At 47.4% G+C, this 16851-nt stretch overlaps 7 protein-coding genes across 8 annotated transcripts; 3 read left to right on the forward strand and 4 right to left on the reverse strand.

Annotated features, from left to right (window-relative positions):
* Positions 1–334: 334 nt before the first annotated feature.
* On the reverse strand, positions 335–3588 carry TERG_11540 (uncharacterized protein). Its single transcript, XM_047750641.1, has 2 exons — positions 3506–3588; positions 335–3444 (listed from the first exon to the last, which is right to left on the reverse strand). Exon 2 carries the CDS (start codon positions 2318–2320, stop codon positions 1823–1825), a length of 498 nt encoding a protein of 165 aa, XP_047605047.1. The 5' UTR covers positions 2321–3444; positions 3506–3588; the 3' UTR covers positions 335–1822.
* TERG_11541 (uncharacterized protein) lies at positions 3205–4289 on the forward strand. Of its 2 annotated transcripts, XM_047750643.1 has the most exons (2): positions 3205–3508; positions 3701–4289. In XM_047750643.1, exon 2 carries the CDS (start codon positions 3705–3707, stop codon positions 4056–4058), a length of 354 nt encoding a protein of 117 aa, XP_047605049.1. In that variant the 5' UTR covers positions 3205–3508; positions 3701–3704; the 3' UTR covers positions 4059–4289. The 2 variants fall into 2 exon arrangements, with proteins under 2 accessions (XP_047605049.1, XP_047605048.1); XM_047750642.1 differs by having other exon boundaries at positions 3205–4289.
* A 3033-nt stretch (positions 4290–7322) lies between these two features.
* Positions 7323–9845, reverse strand: TERG_00320 (CMGC/DYRK/PRP4 protein kinase; the record flags this gene model as incomplete). Its single annotated transcript, XM_003238282.1, has 3 exons — positions 7323–8788; positions 8845–9062; positions 9130–9845. The coding sequence occupies 3 exons, from the start codon at positions 9843–9845 to the stop codon at positions 7323–7325; spliced, it is 2400 nt and encodes a 799-aa protein (XP_003238330.1).
* A 569-nt stretch (positions 9846–10414) lies between these two features.
* Positions 10415–10763, forward strand: TERG_00321 (uncharacterized protein; the record flags this gene model as incomplete). Its single annotated transcript, XM_003238283.1, has 3 exons — positions 10415–10436; positions 10510–10599; positions 10666–10763. 3 exons carry the CDS (start codon positions 10415–10417, stop codon positions 10761–10763), a joined length of 210 nt encoding a protein of 69 aa, XP_003238331.1.
* A 356-nt stretch (positions 10764–11119) lies between these two features.
* TERG_00322 (uncharacterized protein) lies at positions 11120–12785 on the reverse strand (the record flags this gene model as incomplete). Its single annotated transcript, XM_047747576.1, has 2 exons — positions 11120–12575; positions 12640–12785. 2 exons carry the CDS (start codon positions 12783–12785, stop codon positions 11120–11122), a joined length of 1602 nt encoding a protein of 533 aa, XP_047603536.1.
* Positions 12786–13887: 1102 nt separating this feature from the next.
* Positions 13888–14349, forward strand: TERG_00323 (uncharacterized protein; the record flags this gene model as incomplete). Its single annotated transcript, XM_003238285.2, has 2 exons — positions 13888–14064; positions 14122–14349. 2 exons carry the CDS (start codon positions 13888–13890, stop codon positions 14347–14349), a joined length of 405 nt encoding a protein of 134 aa, XP_003238333.2.
* A 350-nt stretch (positions 14350–14699) lies between these two features.
* TERG_00324 (uncharacterized protein) lies at positions 14700–16495 on the reverse strand (the record flags this gene model as incomplete). The annotated part of the gene is made up of 5 exons (XM_003238286.1): positions 14700–15162; positions 15229–15999; positions 16058–16205; positions 16276–16326; positions 16414–16495. The coding sequence occupies 5 exons, from the start codon at positions 16493–16495 to the stop codon at positions 14700–14702; spliced, it is 1515 nt and encodes a 504-aa protein (XP_003238334.1).
* Positions 16496–16851: the final 356 nt, after the last annotated feature.

The raw sequence follows: 16851 nt of genomic DNA on the forward strand, positions 1-16851 counted from the left end.
TGTTGTCTATTTTTGCTTCTTTCGGCCATCTCCTATCTTACATAACTAGATATGTCATGTGATGCTTACTCATCATGACTTTTTCCCTTTCGGGCCATCCCTCGTCCCTTTTTTCTGCCCAGCCTCGGCTCGGCTCAGCTTCGGCAGTTTGACACCGCCTTTTCGTCCCTCGTCTTCAACTTCAACTTCGCGCCACCTTTTTTGCTTCTTATCATCGTCCTTTCGTCAGCGATTCACTAGCAAAAGGAAGAAAAAAAGAATATGCAAGATGGAGCATCAAGAAGGCCGCTCTATACAGAGTACATGAAGGAGTTACATTTTATCCTGACGAGGGCAACCAAGGTGAGAAAACATGGGTCGGCTGCAGTTTGGCCTGGATCTTCTCTGCTCAAGCTAAATCAACTCTCATGTGAGTTATCAACATCGCTTGCTTAATTGGACTGGACCAAGAGTGATCCAAGGGTAAAAAGAAAGGAGAGAGCAAAGCCACCAAGCACAGCCCTTCGTCTTGGATGGGAATAGTCTCGAAGGGGTCGGAGAATTTGTCTCCAGTAGCGACGTAGCATCAATATTGGCCCTGACTACGGAGGAGACCCTCTCCATACTGAGCCTTGGAATGATTTCCATTGCCTCGTATATGGAACGTTCCATTCGATCGTCCTCTCTCTTTCGGCATTGCCATCGTTGCATACAAGGCAAGGAGGTATATCTTTCCCTTCTCCAACATGACGTTGCAGTTTCTTTCTTTCTCCCTTGGAAGAAGAAACAAGACCTCCCGAGCTGCGCGACTGATGGTGTCTTGAATGAATGATATTTCAGGCGAACAAATTGGGAAGCTCCAAGAGCACCTCCCTGCATCTTCAAGGACTGAATATCCGTATAGTATGTGAGTCGTGCCCATTGAGAACGTACGAGAGAATCGATGGATTCCTTTTCTTCCCGTCAAGTCCAAGACGAGGCCTTTTCTCCCGCATCACTAAGCGTAGGGAAATCACCCTCAACGGCTGCTTTAAAGTACTCCATCCCTTTTTTTGGCTGCAATGCCAACTATTCACGAATGACCGATTGGTGGTATCAATGTGGACGATGCTGTTATTACAGAGGCTGCAAATTCAGCCCCAGCCTTTGCCCGCTTAACCTTTTTTTCCGTGCCGTGTTTGTCGACCTTTCTCCATGCGTTTCAGGGTGGGTACACTTGCATACATACGCTGACCAGCTCTATTACTCAACTACTTCGCACTGGCCGGACGGGAAAGCCATGTGCAAGGCTGGATGGTCAAGTCAAAGCAGGAGTGTATACATGTCAGAAAAGAATCCTCGTATACTCCGTACGGATAGACAAATTTTGTTGACAGCATGAAGCTTACAACATAAACGATTGAAAAGAAATACATCAGCAAGGATATGATCAAGTTGTTCCAGAATCCAGCAACAATGGCTGTCGACATGGTGATGCTATACTTAGTATGGAGTATGGTCTCCTCCGTAAAGGGCCATGGAGTAATGATCTTCTCTATCTTTCAGGTAACAAGACTTCCAGTAGCGCACAGACATTCAAACTTCGTGCATATACCGCAACCTCCATGGAATGGGTTTAATCAAAGAACGATAATAACCCTCGGGATCTCTCAACTGTCCTTGCAACCCGTTCCGTCCATCGCAGAGCAGGGGGCCCCTGCATCAAAGCGCAAGATTCAATTCGACAAAAAAACTTAGCAGATTGAACAACCATACATAAGTTGCTGCCAGGGAATGGCTTGCACGTTATCAACCGTGTTTCTTCTTTTGTTCCCTCCTAGCCTCCTTGCCCCGACTGCCAGGGTTATGGAGTTGGAGAGGTAAGTCCAAAATATAATATGTGTTTTAAAGGTATTGACAACGCATGGAGTATCAATCCATGTTCGCGGTTGCGCGATTGTCCCTTTCCACCCTTCCTCCTTTCCCGTTTATAGTGGAGTATGAACCAGCAGCAAGCACGGGACGATGGGAGGAAATTATGAGAAACTTTTGGCATGATATCATTGGCCCCCTGTATATTAGCTTTGGCTTCGTTGGGGGTTTGACCATTCGCGCACAAGATACATGCTCGATGAATGACGTCCGGAGCGCTCCATACATTCAAGTACATACATTCACTGGCTGACAGACCACACATGTGTGTGTATGGACAAAGTTGCATGGATTCCTGGGAAATACGTAAGATCCTGCCAGATACCAAGTCCTGAACCTTGGGTGAATGAACAACAGTGATTGGTGGTTGAACAGATAGAGAAAAAGGAAAACACACGGCAGCATGGACATCTCTTTTAGCATGGAGCATGGAGTTCTGGTGTCTAAATGTAGAGGAGTTAATATGGCCAGGTGTGTCGAGGTATATGCAACCACGGAGCACTGCAGGCGAGAGAGAAGGTTTTCATGCAGATCAAGATATGGATATCGGGATGTTGGTTATTCAGTCCGTGTTTTTCTGCAAAGTCACGACTTACATAGATCAATCTGAAGCTTCAAAAGAAAAGTCAACAACATCTCGATCAGGCCTGGAGAAAAGCGGCCTTGACCATGTGTTTGCGCTGCCTGTCTCCCACTGTAGATGTCAGTTCAATGTATGTTTAGTTTCATACCAATGATACCCCCTTCCGGTCCCCCTCCCCCAGCCTTGGAGTCGTCATCAATATCCAGCCTTCACCTCCGCTTGTCTCTATCTTCCCCCAAAAACAGAAGAAAAAGTTGATGCTACATCCTCGATACCCAGACTTCAGCAACCTTAATGAATCAGTGGCCGGCCTCTGACAGACGAGATGGTTATTGGAGGGCCTCCTTCATGCCCTGTGCATGTTCCGTCCCTTTTCTTTTCCTTCAGGGGATGTCGAAGAGGGTTGGCCTGAAGAAAGGCAGGCTTGGTCCTATGAGAACAGATATCGATTTTCCTTCCCGCGATAAGCAATTCAGCGGGTTGAAGGTGCAGTTATGGCCACCTGCACTGCTATCGGACGTTCCACGAGGTAGTTCCAGACCCGGCAGTGCATCTGACATTCGCGAGGACGATGCACAGCGTCGGTTTCGTCCGTATTTTTGGCATGAGGAAAGAATTTGATATCCCACCCACTACTATTCATGGAGAAAACACTCTCCCCTCACACTCACTACAAATAAAAGAAAACTCCCTAGTTTATTTCCTTTTCTTTCTTTCTTTTTTTTTTCTCTTTCGCTATTCCTCCCGTTGTCTGTTTGTTTGGAGACCGACATGTGGTTGCTTTTTTATTCATTCCCAAGGGGAAGGGAAGAGGAATCTCAGCTCGGGTTTCTCCTTCTTGCAATTTACCATTGACCCGGCTCTCCAATAGGACGCACAGCTCTCGGTTTGAGCTGTCCTGGGCATCAATCCATGGATGACCTTTTCCTTCCTAGCCCCGATTAGGCTATGGGCCTGAGGATAGAAGACATCTGTGCAACGTTGTGTTAACTCTATCTTAAGAGTTACGGGTAAAGTAATATCCCAACATACAGGGTAAGGTGTTATCTTTTCATCCTTTTTCCCTCAGAGGGTGGGGGCGGTCTTCCTTAGCTGAAAGATGTGATGAGAGAGAGATTCAGTTAAACTTGAGCCTTTCCCCCCTTCCTCTCATGCATCTCCTGATCAGCTATATCACCCACCCTCATCTTGCTCGAGGAGTACACTATTCAAACGGTGACACGTCAGTCCAATGAGATCGCATGTGAGGACTTCCTACCAGTCTTCCCGTCCGCCGAAAAGCCCGTCCAGCCACGACTTATGCAGTGACACGAACCTTAAAAAGGCACAAGATGTTTGGATAGCTCCGATACGTTTCCCAGCAGCCAAAGAAAAACATGACCTAGATGTGTTTGTTTGTTTGTGTGTGTACTCCGTAAAGCCTGTTCAGTTATCGTGGCCTCTTGGTCCTGGATACGGAGTACTTAAGCATACATCACAGGCCGTAGAGGGGAAATATCAGCACTCCGTAGCTCTTGCGGATGTGCCTGGTGAACCAGCCCATCATGGTTTCCATCGTTCCTGGGAATTCAAACATCACATTTAAACATATAGTTATAGCCTTTTCTTCCTGAATCCTCTTGGAGGTAGCTGCATAGTGATACGATAGACACATATGGCGCACTGCCTAGCTGGAAGCATGCGTATATACTAGCCACATTATTTTCCACGCTTGGCCAGCAGTTAGCCCTCTATCAGGTATGCCTATCACTCCCCCCGGCTGGAGATCATTATTCGCCATGTCATGTGCTGTACAGAGTACTCCGTACAGGAGAGGGTGAAAAAAAAAAAAAAAAAAAAGGCAGGCTGCTGTCTTCAAGCAGTCATCAGTTACTCAGCCAAACTTCCCTGCAAGTCGTCCCAAAAGGAACAGGCAGAGAGTCATTCGTGTCAAACAGAGGGCACCCATTACCCACTCACAATGATGGCCAATATATGATCTGCTTAACCTGTATCACCTCATCATGCTACTGTTATTTCTCCGACTGGTCGGTCCACTGCTGCTGAGCCAGGAAAGAGGTTGCACTGCTATAGCCGACGGCTGTCTCCAGCCCTTAGCCCACTTGCATCATCCTTGTGCAAAGCGCTAGCCCGATACTCAAGGGCGCTGAGCGTTGTACGGGGCGGGCGATAGGATCCCCATGGCCTCTGCATGAAAATCGAACTTGGGAGGAGAAAATTGCTTAGACAAAAGCTCAGGGCATCACCTTAATCTGCCAAGCTTTTACTATTATGCATGCTGGTGTGACATTGTGACATTTTTTTGATGCCTGCCGCAGGGTCATAAGGGCGCTGATATTGGAGGTGTCCGGCTGTTGCTGTTGTACAGAGTACAGAACGGCTTTCTCAGATGTGCAGTCCCTCGACATACCGCAGTATGCTGGTACGTCCAAAGTCTCACGTTGTGTAGAGGCTCTTCTACAACATCGCAGTGCGCATCTGTGGTCTCTAATGCGACATGCAGAGTGACAAGCTTTTTTTTTCCCACTCTCCAAAGGCGATGAAAATGGAGGTAGAGGTGGGAAGAGATCTCTTGTTGCTCCTTCTCCTCCTCCCTCTGGCTTCCCTGCCCTTCGGCCGTTGCCGGGAGTAACGTGTACACGATAACGGTTCCTTGCCTTATTGCATATCCGTTTGAGCAACCGAGTGACACTATTAATATTCTGCATATGACGCTATTTGCAATAGCCTGGAGTCGTCTTTTCTTTTCTTCCTCCAGTTTCTTGTCTCATCATTTCATCATAATACCCAGCGGTCAGAGCGTATGCGCGAACAATCACCGTAACGGGGAGCCATGTCCATCTCAAAAGAAACTCGGGCGTAACGAAGCTCGATTAGTGATAGTTATCGATGTACTGGGGCGTTCATATTAGTCGAAGGCCACTCCCACGTCATTCAGACCTGTTCTAGACGGGGACTCTGGCTTTGAGAATTCCGTTAACGGCTTAGGACTTTCAGATCCCATCTTCATACTTCCCGCTAGCTCTGCAGCGACGTATACCCTTGGAAATGCCGATGCTCTGTTATTATTATTATCGACATGGCTGGCACTGGTTGTCTATGCGGTCGGTTGAGTAAGAACGTGCGGGGCGGATCAGGCCTGCACTCTTCCGCGGAAGAGACGAGAGATGGACCACCTTAGGTTGCCTCACATTGATTATTATGACCAGGAACCAGGGCTTTCGCAGTGTCTGTGAGGCTATGTTTCCGAATCTCCGTGGTCTCAGCTCGTCGATGAAGAGCTTCACGGTGCATGTCCGGGCTCCCAGGTGCCCTGTATGGGCTGTGAGGCATCTTGGATCTTAACTTGCTCGAGCTCACTTGACCCCTGCTTTTGTGCATTTGATAAATGCAAACAACCCCATACCTAACCGCGTGGTTGCATTTTAAATTGATCCCCACACCTTTAATTTGATATGTTCTTATTCTCTTTTGAAGCGGGAGGCATTGGGGCACCGTTGTGAGCTCACGATCTCTGAATATGATTCATCACCTTCGATGCTCTCTTGCCCTATGATTATCAATCCCGGTCAATATCATAGTATAAAAGACATGAGTTCACCCCGTCCACCTGAAACGTACTATGTAACTGCGCCGGCTTCCCGGGCGCTTGACCAGGATAATCCTTTTGTCCACCTGGAACCTAATAATAATTTCCCCGTCTGGATGCCTAAATTATCGTCGTTTCATGCCCGGGATATTGTCCTCTGAGCATTACTTTCCCCATCCGGTGCTGCTGCCACCGCCGCTGTCAAAGCAAAGCCCTTTAAGCGAAGGAGAATGGGAAGCTAACAGCTGAACTGAATCCCGAGGGATCTCGCACGTATGACCTGCAAGGCTAAGTGAAACGCCTTTCTTTATTCTTGACGCCCGACTGCAGAGTGGAACATGGCATGACTTCCATTTTTGCGCGCTATTCATGCACTCTCATCTGAAAGTTCTATCTTCTTTCCATGTCCATGGACCATGAAACGACGGCAATAGATCCTCCGTGCTCGAATATGGCGTCAGCTTCTCGTTAAGGCCCGCGTCTCCAATATGCTGCATGCTGCCTGCACATGGAATACGTAGTTGTACATATTGGTTGCCTCGTACGAGTACTCTGTAGAAATATGCAGCCTTGTATCTCCAGAGGACAGAGTACTTCTCCTCTCTGTCTACGATAACAAAGCCGGATCAGCATCACAGCCTGCGTGTATCCAGTTTTAGCTTGCCTACCTGGCTTCTCCTTCGGGCATCTCTGTACGTACCATGCGAATATCACATTGTGGCTGGTGTTTCGGCCGTTATCGAGTTTCCTTCAGCCAGCGACCGACGTTGAACCTTAGAAAATGATCAGTCAGGTGATGAGCTGGAGATCCCCCCCATAGATCTTGTTGCCCGTTGCGAGCGAGCGATGACGATAAGGGAACAAACGGCCTGGCTACGCCACGGGGCTTCCAGAATGCGACGAAGGCTGGTTACGAGGCTCGACGGCTATAGTGCGATCGTGTGTGGCGCATTCCGGGACGCATGACCTCTCAGATACTGCGAACTTAAACGTCAAATGGTCTTCATCGGCCGACTACCGCCTGCAACAAAGGACTTTACATGGATTGTTAATGTATTCGATAGTGGATTGCTAAAAAGATATGTAAAAGAAATGCTAAATTATATATATATAGCTGTCCTATAGACTAAAGACATGGTGTGCCCGTATCCATGCATTTTCAGTTTCAAACGGATCAGTCTTGATGGCTGAGATTTACGGGACACACAGAATTTTCTCGATAGTCACTGCCCTTCCGGAGATCGCCTGTACTTAGCAGATTCAGACTTTGTTATGCCTAGCAATGAATGGGTGGCGAAGTGCTTCCGAAGGAGTACAGCGTTTCTCTGGGTTCAGATTCAAACACCGGTCAAGGAGGTCAATGAACATCATTATCTCCTTGGATTCTGCATCATTGAGTCTGGCCCCTTTCCCAATCAACCGAGACTTTAGGTCTCGCGAGGGTTTCTTAAAGTCAAGGATCTTGGTCACCATGCGGCCTGTAATCTTGTCTTCCTCCAGACTGCGGAAATTGAGAAGATCGTCAAAGTGTAGATGTGCCAGGGTTGCGCGTCGTAGGAACTTGGGCGGGAATTTGCCGCGGCATTCCATGATGGACCGGAGCATCTGGTTGTTATTGCGTCCTGTAAACAGTATTTTCCCCGAGTAAAGCTCGAATAACGTGCAGCCTATAGACCAGACGTCCAGGCTATGATCATATGGTATTCCAAGTATGATTTCAGGGGCTCGGTAGAACCGACTGACGAGATAAGGGGTGATCTCATTCTCTGAGGCGAGGGAGGCAGAGCCAAGGTCGCATATCTTGAGAATGTTTCTATTCTCATTAACTAGGAGGTTGTCGGGTTTAATATCCGCGTGGAGGATGTTGCATTTGCGAAGAAGGCTCAAGCCGAGGAACATTTGCTGAGCATACGCCCGGATGGCCCGTAGATTGATACCAACGTCTCTACCAAATTTCTTGAGGACCTCGCGAAGGTTCATGCTGAGATTCTCGAAAACCATGCACAGGTGATTTTTGTGGTCAAAATGCCTGTCAAACCTGATAATGTGTTTCTTGTCCTCAGGGTCCGCGTTTTGTAGTAACTGTAGTATATTGATTTCCGTCATGCCTGCTTTCCTCATGGTATTATTATTCCGAACAATCTTCACTGCCACCAGTTTCCCTGTCTTCGAGTCTGTAGCACGTACGACGGAAGAAAACATTCCCTTGCCTAGAATCTGCTGAACGTGATACCGACCGTTGATCAACTCACCCAGCATAACGTTATAGTAACCTTCAGGGTCATCCCAATTATCCAGCATGCTCATGTCTAGTTCCTGGGCCTTTGGAATTCCCAATGGGCCATTGGGCCGCATGGACGACGGCGGCTCTTCAGCAAACATATCGTCGTCACCTTCGGCAAACATGTCGAAATCATCTTTGACATTTACTGGATTTGGTTTCTCAGCTTCTTGAACAGCTGTAGTATGTTGGCCCGTCTTAGTCTCGTCGTAAGAGGCCGCAGAAAGATCATCTCCAAAGTGACGCTTGTCATGTCTCTTCTTATCTTCTCTCATATCAGAAGTCGGGTCATAATCAGCGGCACAGGGTTCTTCCTTATTGACTCCACTCCTATCACATAAATCCGTGTTGGCAAGATCCTCATCCTTCGAAACTTCAAAGTTAGTAGGTGACTGCGAACCCGGTGTGTCAATAGGAGTTGTCATTGGTGACGGAGCAGATGATGCTATATACTCGTTAGTTATACTACTTGAATTTATATTGAACGACGCAAAACCTTACCGGCTTCATCAGCATTTGAAGTGGATTTAGCAGAGCCATTTGTCACGGACTCGGGCGGGTTGACAGGCTTCAAAGCTTGCACGATAAGAGGCTTCGGTGCATCACGATACTTAGCCTTTATAGCTTCACGGCGTTTCCGTCGTTGTTCAATCAGTGTAGCTTCATCAACTGGTTCTATGGACATTTCAGTATCCTCGTCTTTGCCTTGAACAGACGGTCTAAGAGGGAAAAATTAGTAAGATCATTAATTGACTGGTAGAACCTGAGTAGAGTCAGTCCACTTACTTATCATCTGTACTAGTTTCAGTGATGGATCGATTCTGTTGTATCTGAGATTCTCCATTTTCAGCCTTTTGCTTCCAAGTTTGAGCGTTAACTGAGGGATTTCCTCGTTCGCTCACTGACTGTTCTGTAGACAAATTAATCTCCACCTGCCCGCGGGCCATGCCCTTGCCATCTTTCTCCGACGCGTCCTTGTTCGAGGCTTCATCACCCGAGTACTGTTTCTGTTTTCTAGGGTCTCGATACGGAGAACGGCTTCGCGTTCTCGGACGTTTGTCTGGCCTCCTGTCGTAATCGTCACTATACTGCAAATGTCGGCTGCCCCGGTCATAGCTATCGTTCCTATCGTGATCGTAGTATGGCCGTTGGTTGTGCCTGCGAGAACTTCCACGACGATGGTAGCTGTCATCGTATGTGCCATTTGAGAACTTTACACGCCCCCCGCGATTGCCCCTATCATAATCATAGTAGTCATCTCGTCTTCGTTTTTCGCCTCGAGAAGATCTGTAGTATGGCGAGCGGGACCTTGAGCGTTCAGAGCGGTACGGCCGCGAAGAACTAGGGGACTTTGGGGGTAGAGCATCGTTTCTGGGGTTACGGTCAACGTTGGTGTCATTATAAATAGAGGTTTGCGACGTAGTTGCCTTCGTATCTGAGTCTGACTCGATGATCTCACCCTCTGATGGGACCGATGGAGACCTTGACCGCTGCGCAGCCATCACCAAAATTTCGACTCGGTACGGTTGGCTTAATCGGAAAATCGAAACGAGCTTATAAGGAAATAAAAGGTGATTCGGTTAGTCAAAGAATCTCCCAAGTTCTGCTTGTGCTTTTCTTGACTGGAATAGCTAAATGAAGATAGCGTTGGGCGAATGTAGATGGCATTCAACTCAACAGACTTGACTTCCAACCAGCTTACTTTGCAAGAAACATTTCTTGGGTAAAAAGGAATTTATCTTGACTTGATGTGCGAAAGAGGCTGTATAAACCTGCCGGTAACAGCGTAGAAGGAGAGAAAGAGATAGACAGCGAAGATGTCGCCGTGCTTGCAGACGGCGAGTTGGCTTGTTCTGTCGTGTTCGAAGTTGGCGATGTCGAAAGAAGAGGTGAGGCAAAAAAGGTTCTCCCACTAGGCCCAAACAGGACTAGTTCCCCTCCCTACTTCCGGTCAGAGAGAGAAAGATCTTATCAGTTCGAGGCTACGACTGAAGACAACGCTGGAATTTTTCCATCAACCGCAACCTATTCCCTCGACACATCCTCCGACAAACGGTTAAGCTAAGCAGCCATGGGTGGTGCATCTCGCGAAGGTAAGCTGACTGCCTCCGTACCTATGTTTCTGCTGGAGCCTCTGTTCTAACGATGAGTCTCACCCCACTCCAGGCGGCAAGGCCAAACCCCTCAAGGCCCCAAAGAAAGAGAAAAAGGAGCTTGATGACGAGGATCTTGCTTTTAGAGAAAAGCAGAAAGCTGGTATGCCTTATACGCAGTATCATGTTCCTCGATCATACGTTTCCATGCCTCTAACGTACAATGTAGATGCCAAAGCCAAGAAGGAGCTCCAGGAGCTGGCTAAGGGCAAGAAAGGCCCTATGAACACTGGTCAGCAGGGAATCAAGAAGTCTGGAAAGAAATAATCGATCAAATATTGGACGCCTCCTTCCAACTATACGGCTTTCGACTTTCACGGCCAGAATGACGGATCACTCCCACCCGCGGAGCTTCACCGCATCGCACTGCATTACGAACCATGAGTTGACGTTTTTACTTTTCGTTTTCAACGGCGGGGTGTTAGGAAGTGCGACAAAGCTCTTCTACGCTCGACCATCCAGCCTTGAATAATAGATCGCCCGTAAAGCGTTAGCTTTTTATCATTCCTATCATGCCAGACGCACCCTGTATGCACTGCACAGATTCGGATGGATACTAGATAAGAAGCCGAATACACACTCTCCCGATTAGCGTTATGGTATTTAATAATGTACATATGTTCCTAACTCGTAACCCGCTTGACCCATAACGTTGGCTCGTTGGCATAAATATCACCTTTGTCTCTTTTCTTGTATGCACGAAGCAGTTTCAGGCCCAGCTCATGCTCTTCCTTTTTGATATCTGCTAGCTCGTTGTTTAGGCTTGTCACAGTTTTATTCACTTCGCTTCTGGTGGCCATATCGTATGCTATCGAGCTAGGCTGGATTACTTGCGTCAACTCATGGATCATAGTATCGATATTGGTCTTTCGACGAGCAAGATCTACCAGCTTTGATTTGATATCGTCGATTCGAGTGGTGATGTTTGTTTCATGCTGGGTTTGCGGTCCTGTCCCTGTCTCGGAGACAGTAGTCATCTGTGAAGGGGTAGGTTTGCGTGTGGTATTTTTGGCAGAGAACTGGTGCATCCTAGACCCAATACCCGGTAGTGGTTGATCAAAGCTCTCTGAGATTGGTGGAGGGCTTCCAGGTTCGGTCGTGGCATAGGTTGTAGCACTGAAACGGCTGCGCGGCTCTTGTGACAGTGCTATTCCTTGGAGCCTTTCTGTCAAAATGTCACCGAGTCCATCTTTCCCTTTACTGGAATCTTGCTCAGGCTGATCAGTAGCACCAACAAACTTGCCAGTCTCCCAAACTGACGCGGAAGAAGTTTCTAACGAATCCTCAAAGAGACTTGAGTATGTTGAATTAGGGATACTCAAGGGAGCAGGAGCGGGTCTCCCAAGTACTTTGTCCTTTTGAGGGACGGCTGGTCTTGGCTTAGGCGCCATTGGAAGCGCTTTGTTGTCCTTGGATTTGGGGTTTGCTGTTATCGGCTTGCCGTCAGTAGGTCGTGTGCTAGAGGGACCTCTATAGCTTCTGTCCTTTAACGGCGGTGGTGGAGGGTTACTATCAGCAGAAATATCACAGTCCGTTCGACGACGGGTTTTGGGAACATTTACGCGCCCGGTTTCTGGCTCTATATCAAATCGAGGTTTCGAAGGACCACTAGCCCTGGAATATGCTTCAGGTTTTGCGCTTCCCTGAATATCTTGGTGATATTTACCCTTGTCGCTTACTGTCGGGTCCCTTGAGTAGCCATCCCATTTCGTTAGAGGTTGTCTTCCTGATGTAGGTTGTTTCATATCCCCATTGGAATTATATGCATATGTTGCCCTGGGAGCCGGTCTATTATCCTTATTATGCATATCTGCAATGCAGTTGCCCTTGGGCTCTTCGATAGGGGAAACATCGCGACTTTCCCTAGACGAGGGATAGTGTTCACGAATAGGAGAAACCGGAGGAGACACATCACGATCCCCGTACCCCGAACGATATGTCGAGGAGTAAGACTGATATAGCTCACCGTGGTTATGTGGAGAATGCGCCATGGAATCTTGAGAATAAACTGAAGAAGGGTTTCGTGCGTGCGCTGACTGGAGCGAAGCTCTCGGGAGAGGCTCAGGTACTATCACATTTCTACCATTTCCCGTTTGTTAGACTATATACTATGTGAGAGAACATTTGATATGTTTTTACTTACGACTGAGAAGGCTGTGGTCCATGTGGATGAGTATAACCTCCATGACAAAATCCCGATATCGCGTGTATCTTTTCACTCGCCGAAACTGTGACCGCCTGGCCTTGAGGCTTTGCCCAGTCCCGGGGTTTGTGAATCTTCTTCCACATAATCCAGTCGTTTTTTAAAAAAAGAGGGAATTGTGTGTTTTGCAAATTCAGGTACGGAGTAAGTGGTATCGTTTTAACGAGCACGGCTCGGAGGCTGTTGGTTGAGAGGTTTTGTCGACCGGTGAATAGGATGATCAAATATGTCCAGAGAAGGCTAACAGATATCACAAGTCAAAGATATTTAAAGAGAAGAGGATGCCGTCTTTGAAAGGTGTTACTCTCCGTCAAATACCACCGAGTTCGGAAATGAACAAGAGAAATGAAGGTACTCTGTTTGTGAAAGACTGCCGAAAGAACAAGCGTTCCAGTCCCAGACCGGGCATGAAGGAATCAAAATGAAGGAATCAAATGGTGAAGAAAAAAGATGTCGGACATGGAGCTCAGCCCCCTTCTCTCTCTCTCTGCCTGCAGAGCGACCAACGTCTGGCCGGCGACAAGGCTTTGTCAGATCATGCTCAGCGATCACGGCCCTTGATATCTAATGGGAGTTCTGGAGTAGACACAGCCCAGCAAAACAGCGCTAGTCCAAAGCTAAGCGCTGGCTCAGGCTGCTTTAAGGAGTAATTCCAAAAAATAAACAAAAATATGCCTGATTACGTGACCTTTGCTTTAAAAGCGGCGGAAAACTTCACCCGATAAGGCTGACTAAGGAGATTACTGCGTTTCATCCCAAAGAAGCAGGCGGTGACGATCGGCAGTAAAAGGACCAGGATATTATTAGCGATGACATAATCCGAAGCCCTTGATGACATAAGTTGATCTCAATAAGGCGGAGCTTGTTCTGTACTTGCTTTGGAGTTTATAACAACAATCTATCAGCCTTGCAACGTCTGCAATACTGCGCTGACAGGACAGCTTTGCATTTCAAGATGGTATCAGGTAAGTGTATCCCATTGCTGATACTTCGCGTCACAGCAGCTAACTAGATGGAGTAGAAGATAGCTCTCCGCCTGCCGAAGTGTAAGCCGGCACCCAATCTACATCGTCGACTTATCCGCTTGCTCAGCTGCCCCAATACTGACCCAATCTAATCGACTCCAGGGCATCAATCGCCTCCCCAATCAATCTCATTTTATTCTCTCTCTTCATTATTGTAATTTATATGCAGTTCAAACCAAAGAAGCCTGTGACATTACCAACGGCCCCACCACCAACCGTCTTTCGCACCTTTTCACCTACTGATCTCCTACCGTTCAACGGCAAAAACGGAGCTCCTGTTTATCTTGCAGTTCGAGGACGTGTTTTTGACGTTACTCCAGGCAGGAATTTTTACGGACCAGTACGTCCTCCTTTAGCAAGATATCAATATTACGATTAACTTTCCCCATTTACCTAGGGCGGACCATATGAGAACTTTGCCGGTCGAGATGCTACTCGTGGATTAGCCTGCCAGAGTTTTGATGAGGAGATGCTCACCAAAGATCTAAAGGGGCCACTAGATGATTTGAAAGGACTGGGACAAGAGGAACTCGAGAATCTGAGAGGGTGGGAGGAACGGTTTTTGGAGAAGTATCTTGTCGTTGGGAAGCTGGTTGCTGAAGGGGACCCCGCTCTAAAGGCATGATGCATCAAGACTTTTTTAATGAAATGGACTCTATCCATGGCTGGAGCCCGTCCGGTCGCTACTTATGATTACATGTGGCTAGTGATTGAACAGTTATAATAATGATATTTTGACTATGGGCGAACAATAATAGCAAAATAAACTAATTACCTAATGAGCGTCATTCTAGGGTAGAAAGCCTAGTGAGCAGAAAATACGGATATACCGGTCATCATGGAGGATAACGTTCGCTTGGGCATTAAATTAAATTCCGTAAGAGTGTTCGACAGTCATTAACTTATAACACAGGTCCAGGTTTAACAAACTAGACATCCTTCCCAATACACATTTTGACATCAGCTTCTTGTCATTTAAAGTTCATCACTAGCCTTGGTAGCTTTTTCTTCAACTTCCTGGGCTGCCTTCTGGCCCTCTGCCCGGCCGCTGAGAGCCCCAATTTTCAATTGATCCCAAGCCCACTCTCCAAGGCTCTGGAGTCTGGAGAACATAGAGGCTTCCTGCCTGGTTACTCCATAGCGGAAGTAATCAGCATTATCCTTTGCTTGCCTTCTTAATTCTTCAATACTCGAGCCGCGAGTTGGCTTGATCCCATAAGAGGCAAGAAACTTTTCAATATCCTCCTTTGACCACGTATTGAAGTTAATGTCTTTCATGGAACCAGTAACTTGAGCAAGATAATTGGTAATAGAAGTAAAGTCGGGTCCACCGGCCTTTGAGGCTCGGTTGTACGCATCTTGAGCCTGCTTTAAAAGCTCATCACGGGTATACTCGACGCCTTCAAGAGCCTTTTTGTGTTGAGAAGACAAGTATTTCCTGTTTTATTCATCGTCAGTGAGAATTCTGTAACATGGACGGAGTAAAGGGCAGGTATTTTATTACCCAAGGTTCTCTTTGTTCCAGGTATCAAAAGTCCAGGCAGTATATCCAGAAGCGGCCTTGTGTCCATGAAGCCGTACCTTGGCGAGTAATTCATCCCTCTTATCACTCTGGGGTACTGGGATACCACGGGCATCCAGGTAGGCTTTAAGACGAGTATTAGACCATCCATTAATAACTTGGTTGAAGGCATCTTCCATCTTCAGCTGTGTATCATCCGTGGCTCGAGCGAATTCGTTCCCAGCCTTGGAGGTAGCAGCCCCATAAACAGAAGCCATTGATGCAGAAGGCTTCTCCAGCAGAGCTCGACGGTGCTTGCGCGCCAAAGCTAACATTTCATTCCTCTTGGAACCTTGAGGCACCTTGATACCATGTTCATCAAAAAATTTCTTGAAATCAGACTCTGACCAGGCGTTGAATAGAGCCTCAGCAAGAGTTTCCTGCGCAGCTGCCATGGATGCTGAAGCAGCAGCGGCAGATTTCTGGCCTTCTATACCAGCGCGACGCGAATTACGGCGCACGGCAGCAATAAGCTTATCGCGGGATGTTGGCTGAGGGACGGGGTAGCCATGGCTATCGAGATACTCCTTTAGCTCAGATTCAGACCAGTGTTCATATAGCCAGTTTCCTGGGTAGTTGACCGATTGACCAAGCTTCTGAGCGATTGCTTCGTAGTTGCGACGGGCTGTCGATAGGAGAGTATCCCTTTTCTTAGGCTGGGGACATGGAATCCCATGGCGATCTAAAAATGCTTTCAACTGAGAGTCACTCCACCTAAACAAAATTATTAGCCGTGTACCATCTTTATTTCGAGGGATTGATGAAAACCCACGAGTCAAATATCCATTCTTTGGCGTCATTGAATGAATCGGAAACCTCTTCTACTGTCTTTGAAGCTGGTTCGGTAACATACGACTCCCAATTCTTCTTCACCAATTCTTCAAGGTCCTTGCGATCTGCTGGAGAAGGGTATGGAACATCTATAGATGGTTTAAGTTGATTAACAAGGTTTTCAGGCCGCCGGATGCAAAGTGCTGGTTTTTCACTCACCATGGTCCGAGAGCCAGCGTTCAAGCTCAGTTTCATGCCATTTGTTGTAAACTGCGGTCACCGTGACGTGTTAGCCATGATCAATTCTCCAATGCATGACAAGCTGGCTTGCAGGGAGGGGAAAGAGAGCAACAGTACCAGCTTTGCTGAACCAGTCCCTGGAGCCCACGGCCTCCGACACCGTCAGAGCTATAATTAGCCCAGTCAATAGCCACTTCATGATAGCGTTGGTTCCAAGTATCAACAAACGAGTCCCATGCGAATGAAAAGCAGCCAAGTGGTGCGTTTGTCAAGCAAATGATGTCTTTAAATGCCGAAGGTGCTGCCTGCATGAGCAACTCAGGAAAATAACTGACAGTAAGCCCGACCAGTGTTCAATATATACTCGCTATTGGCGTCGTTATCTTGGATCCCAGGCAGGGCAGGAGCTTTATTTTGTTCATCCTGCCTCTTGTTACTATGACGTGTTGTGTGACGTAGGGAGGAAGGCAAGGACTGAGGGGCAACATCTCTGCAGCTCCAGGTTAAGGTCTTCCCTGGCTCTTAGCCTCTAGCATCTTTTACCCATAAAATTGC

This window comes from Trichophyton rubrum (genome assembly GCF_000151425.1).
Source record: "Trichophyton rubrum CBS 118892 genomic scaffold supercont2.1, whole genome shotgun sequence".
In the NCBI taxonomy this organism is placed as follows: Eukaryota; Fungi; Ascomycota; class Eurotiomycetes; order Onygenales; family Arthrodermataceae; genus Trichophyton; species Trichophyton rubrum.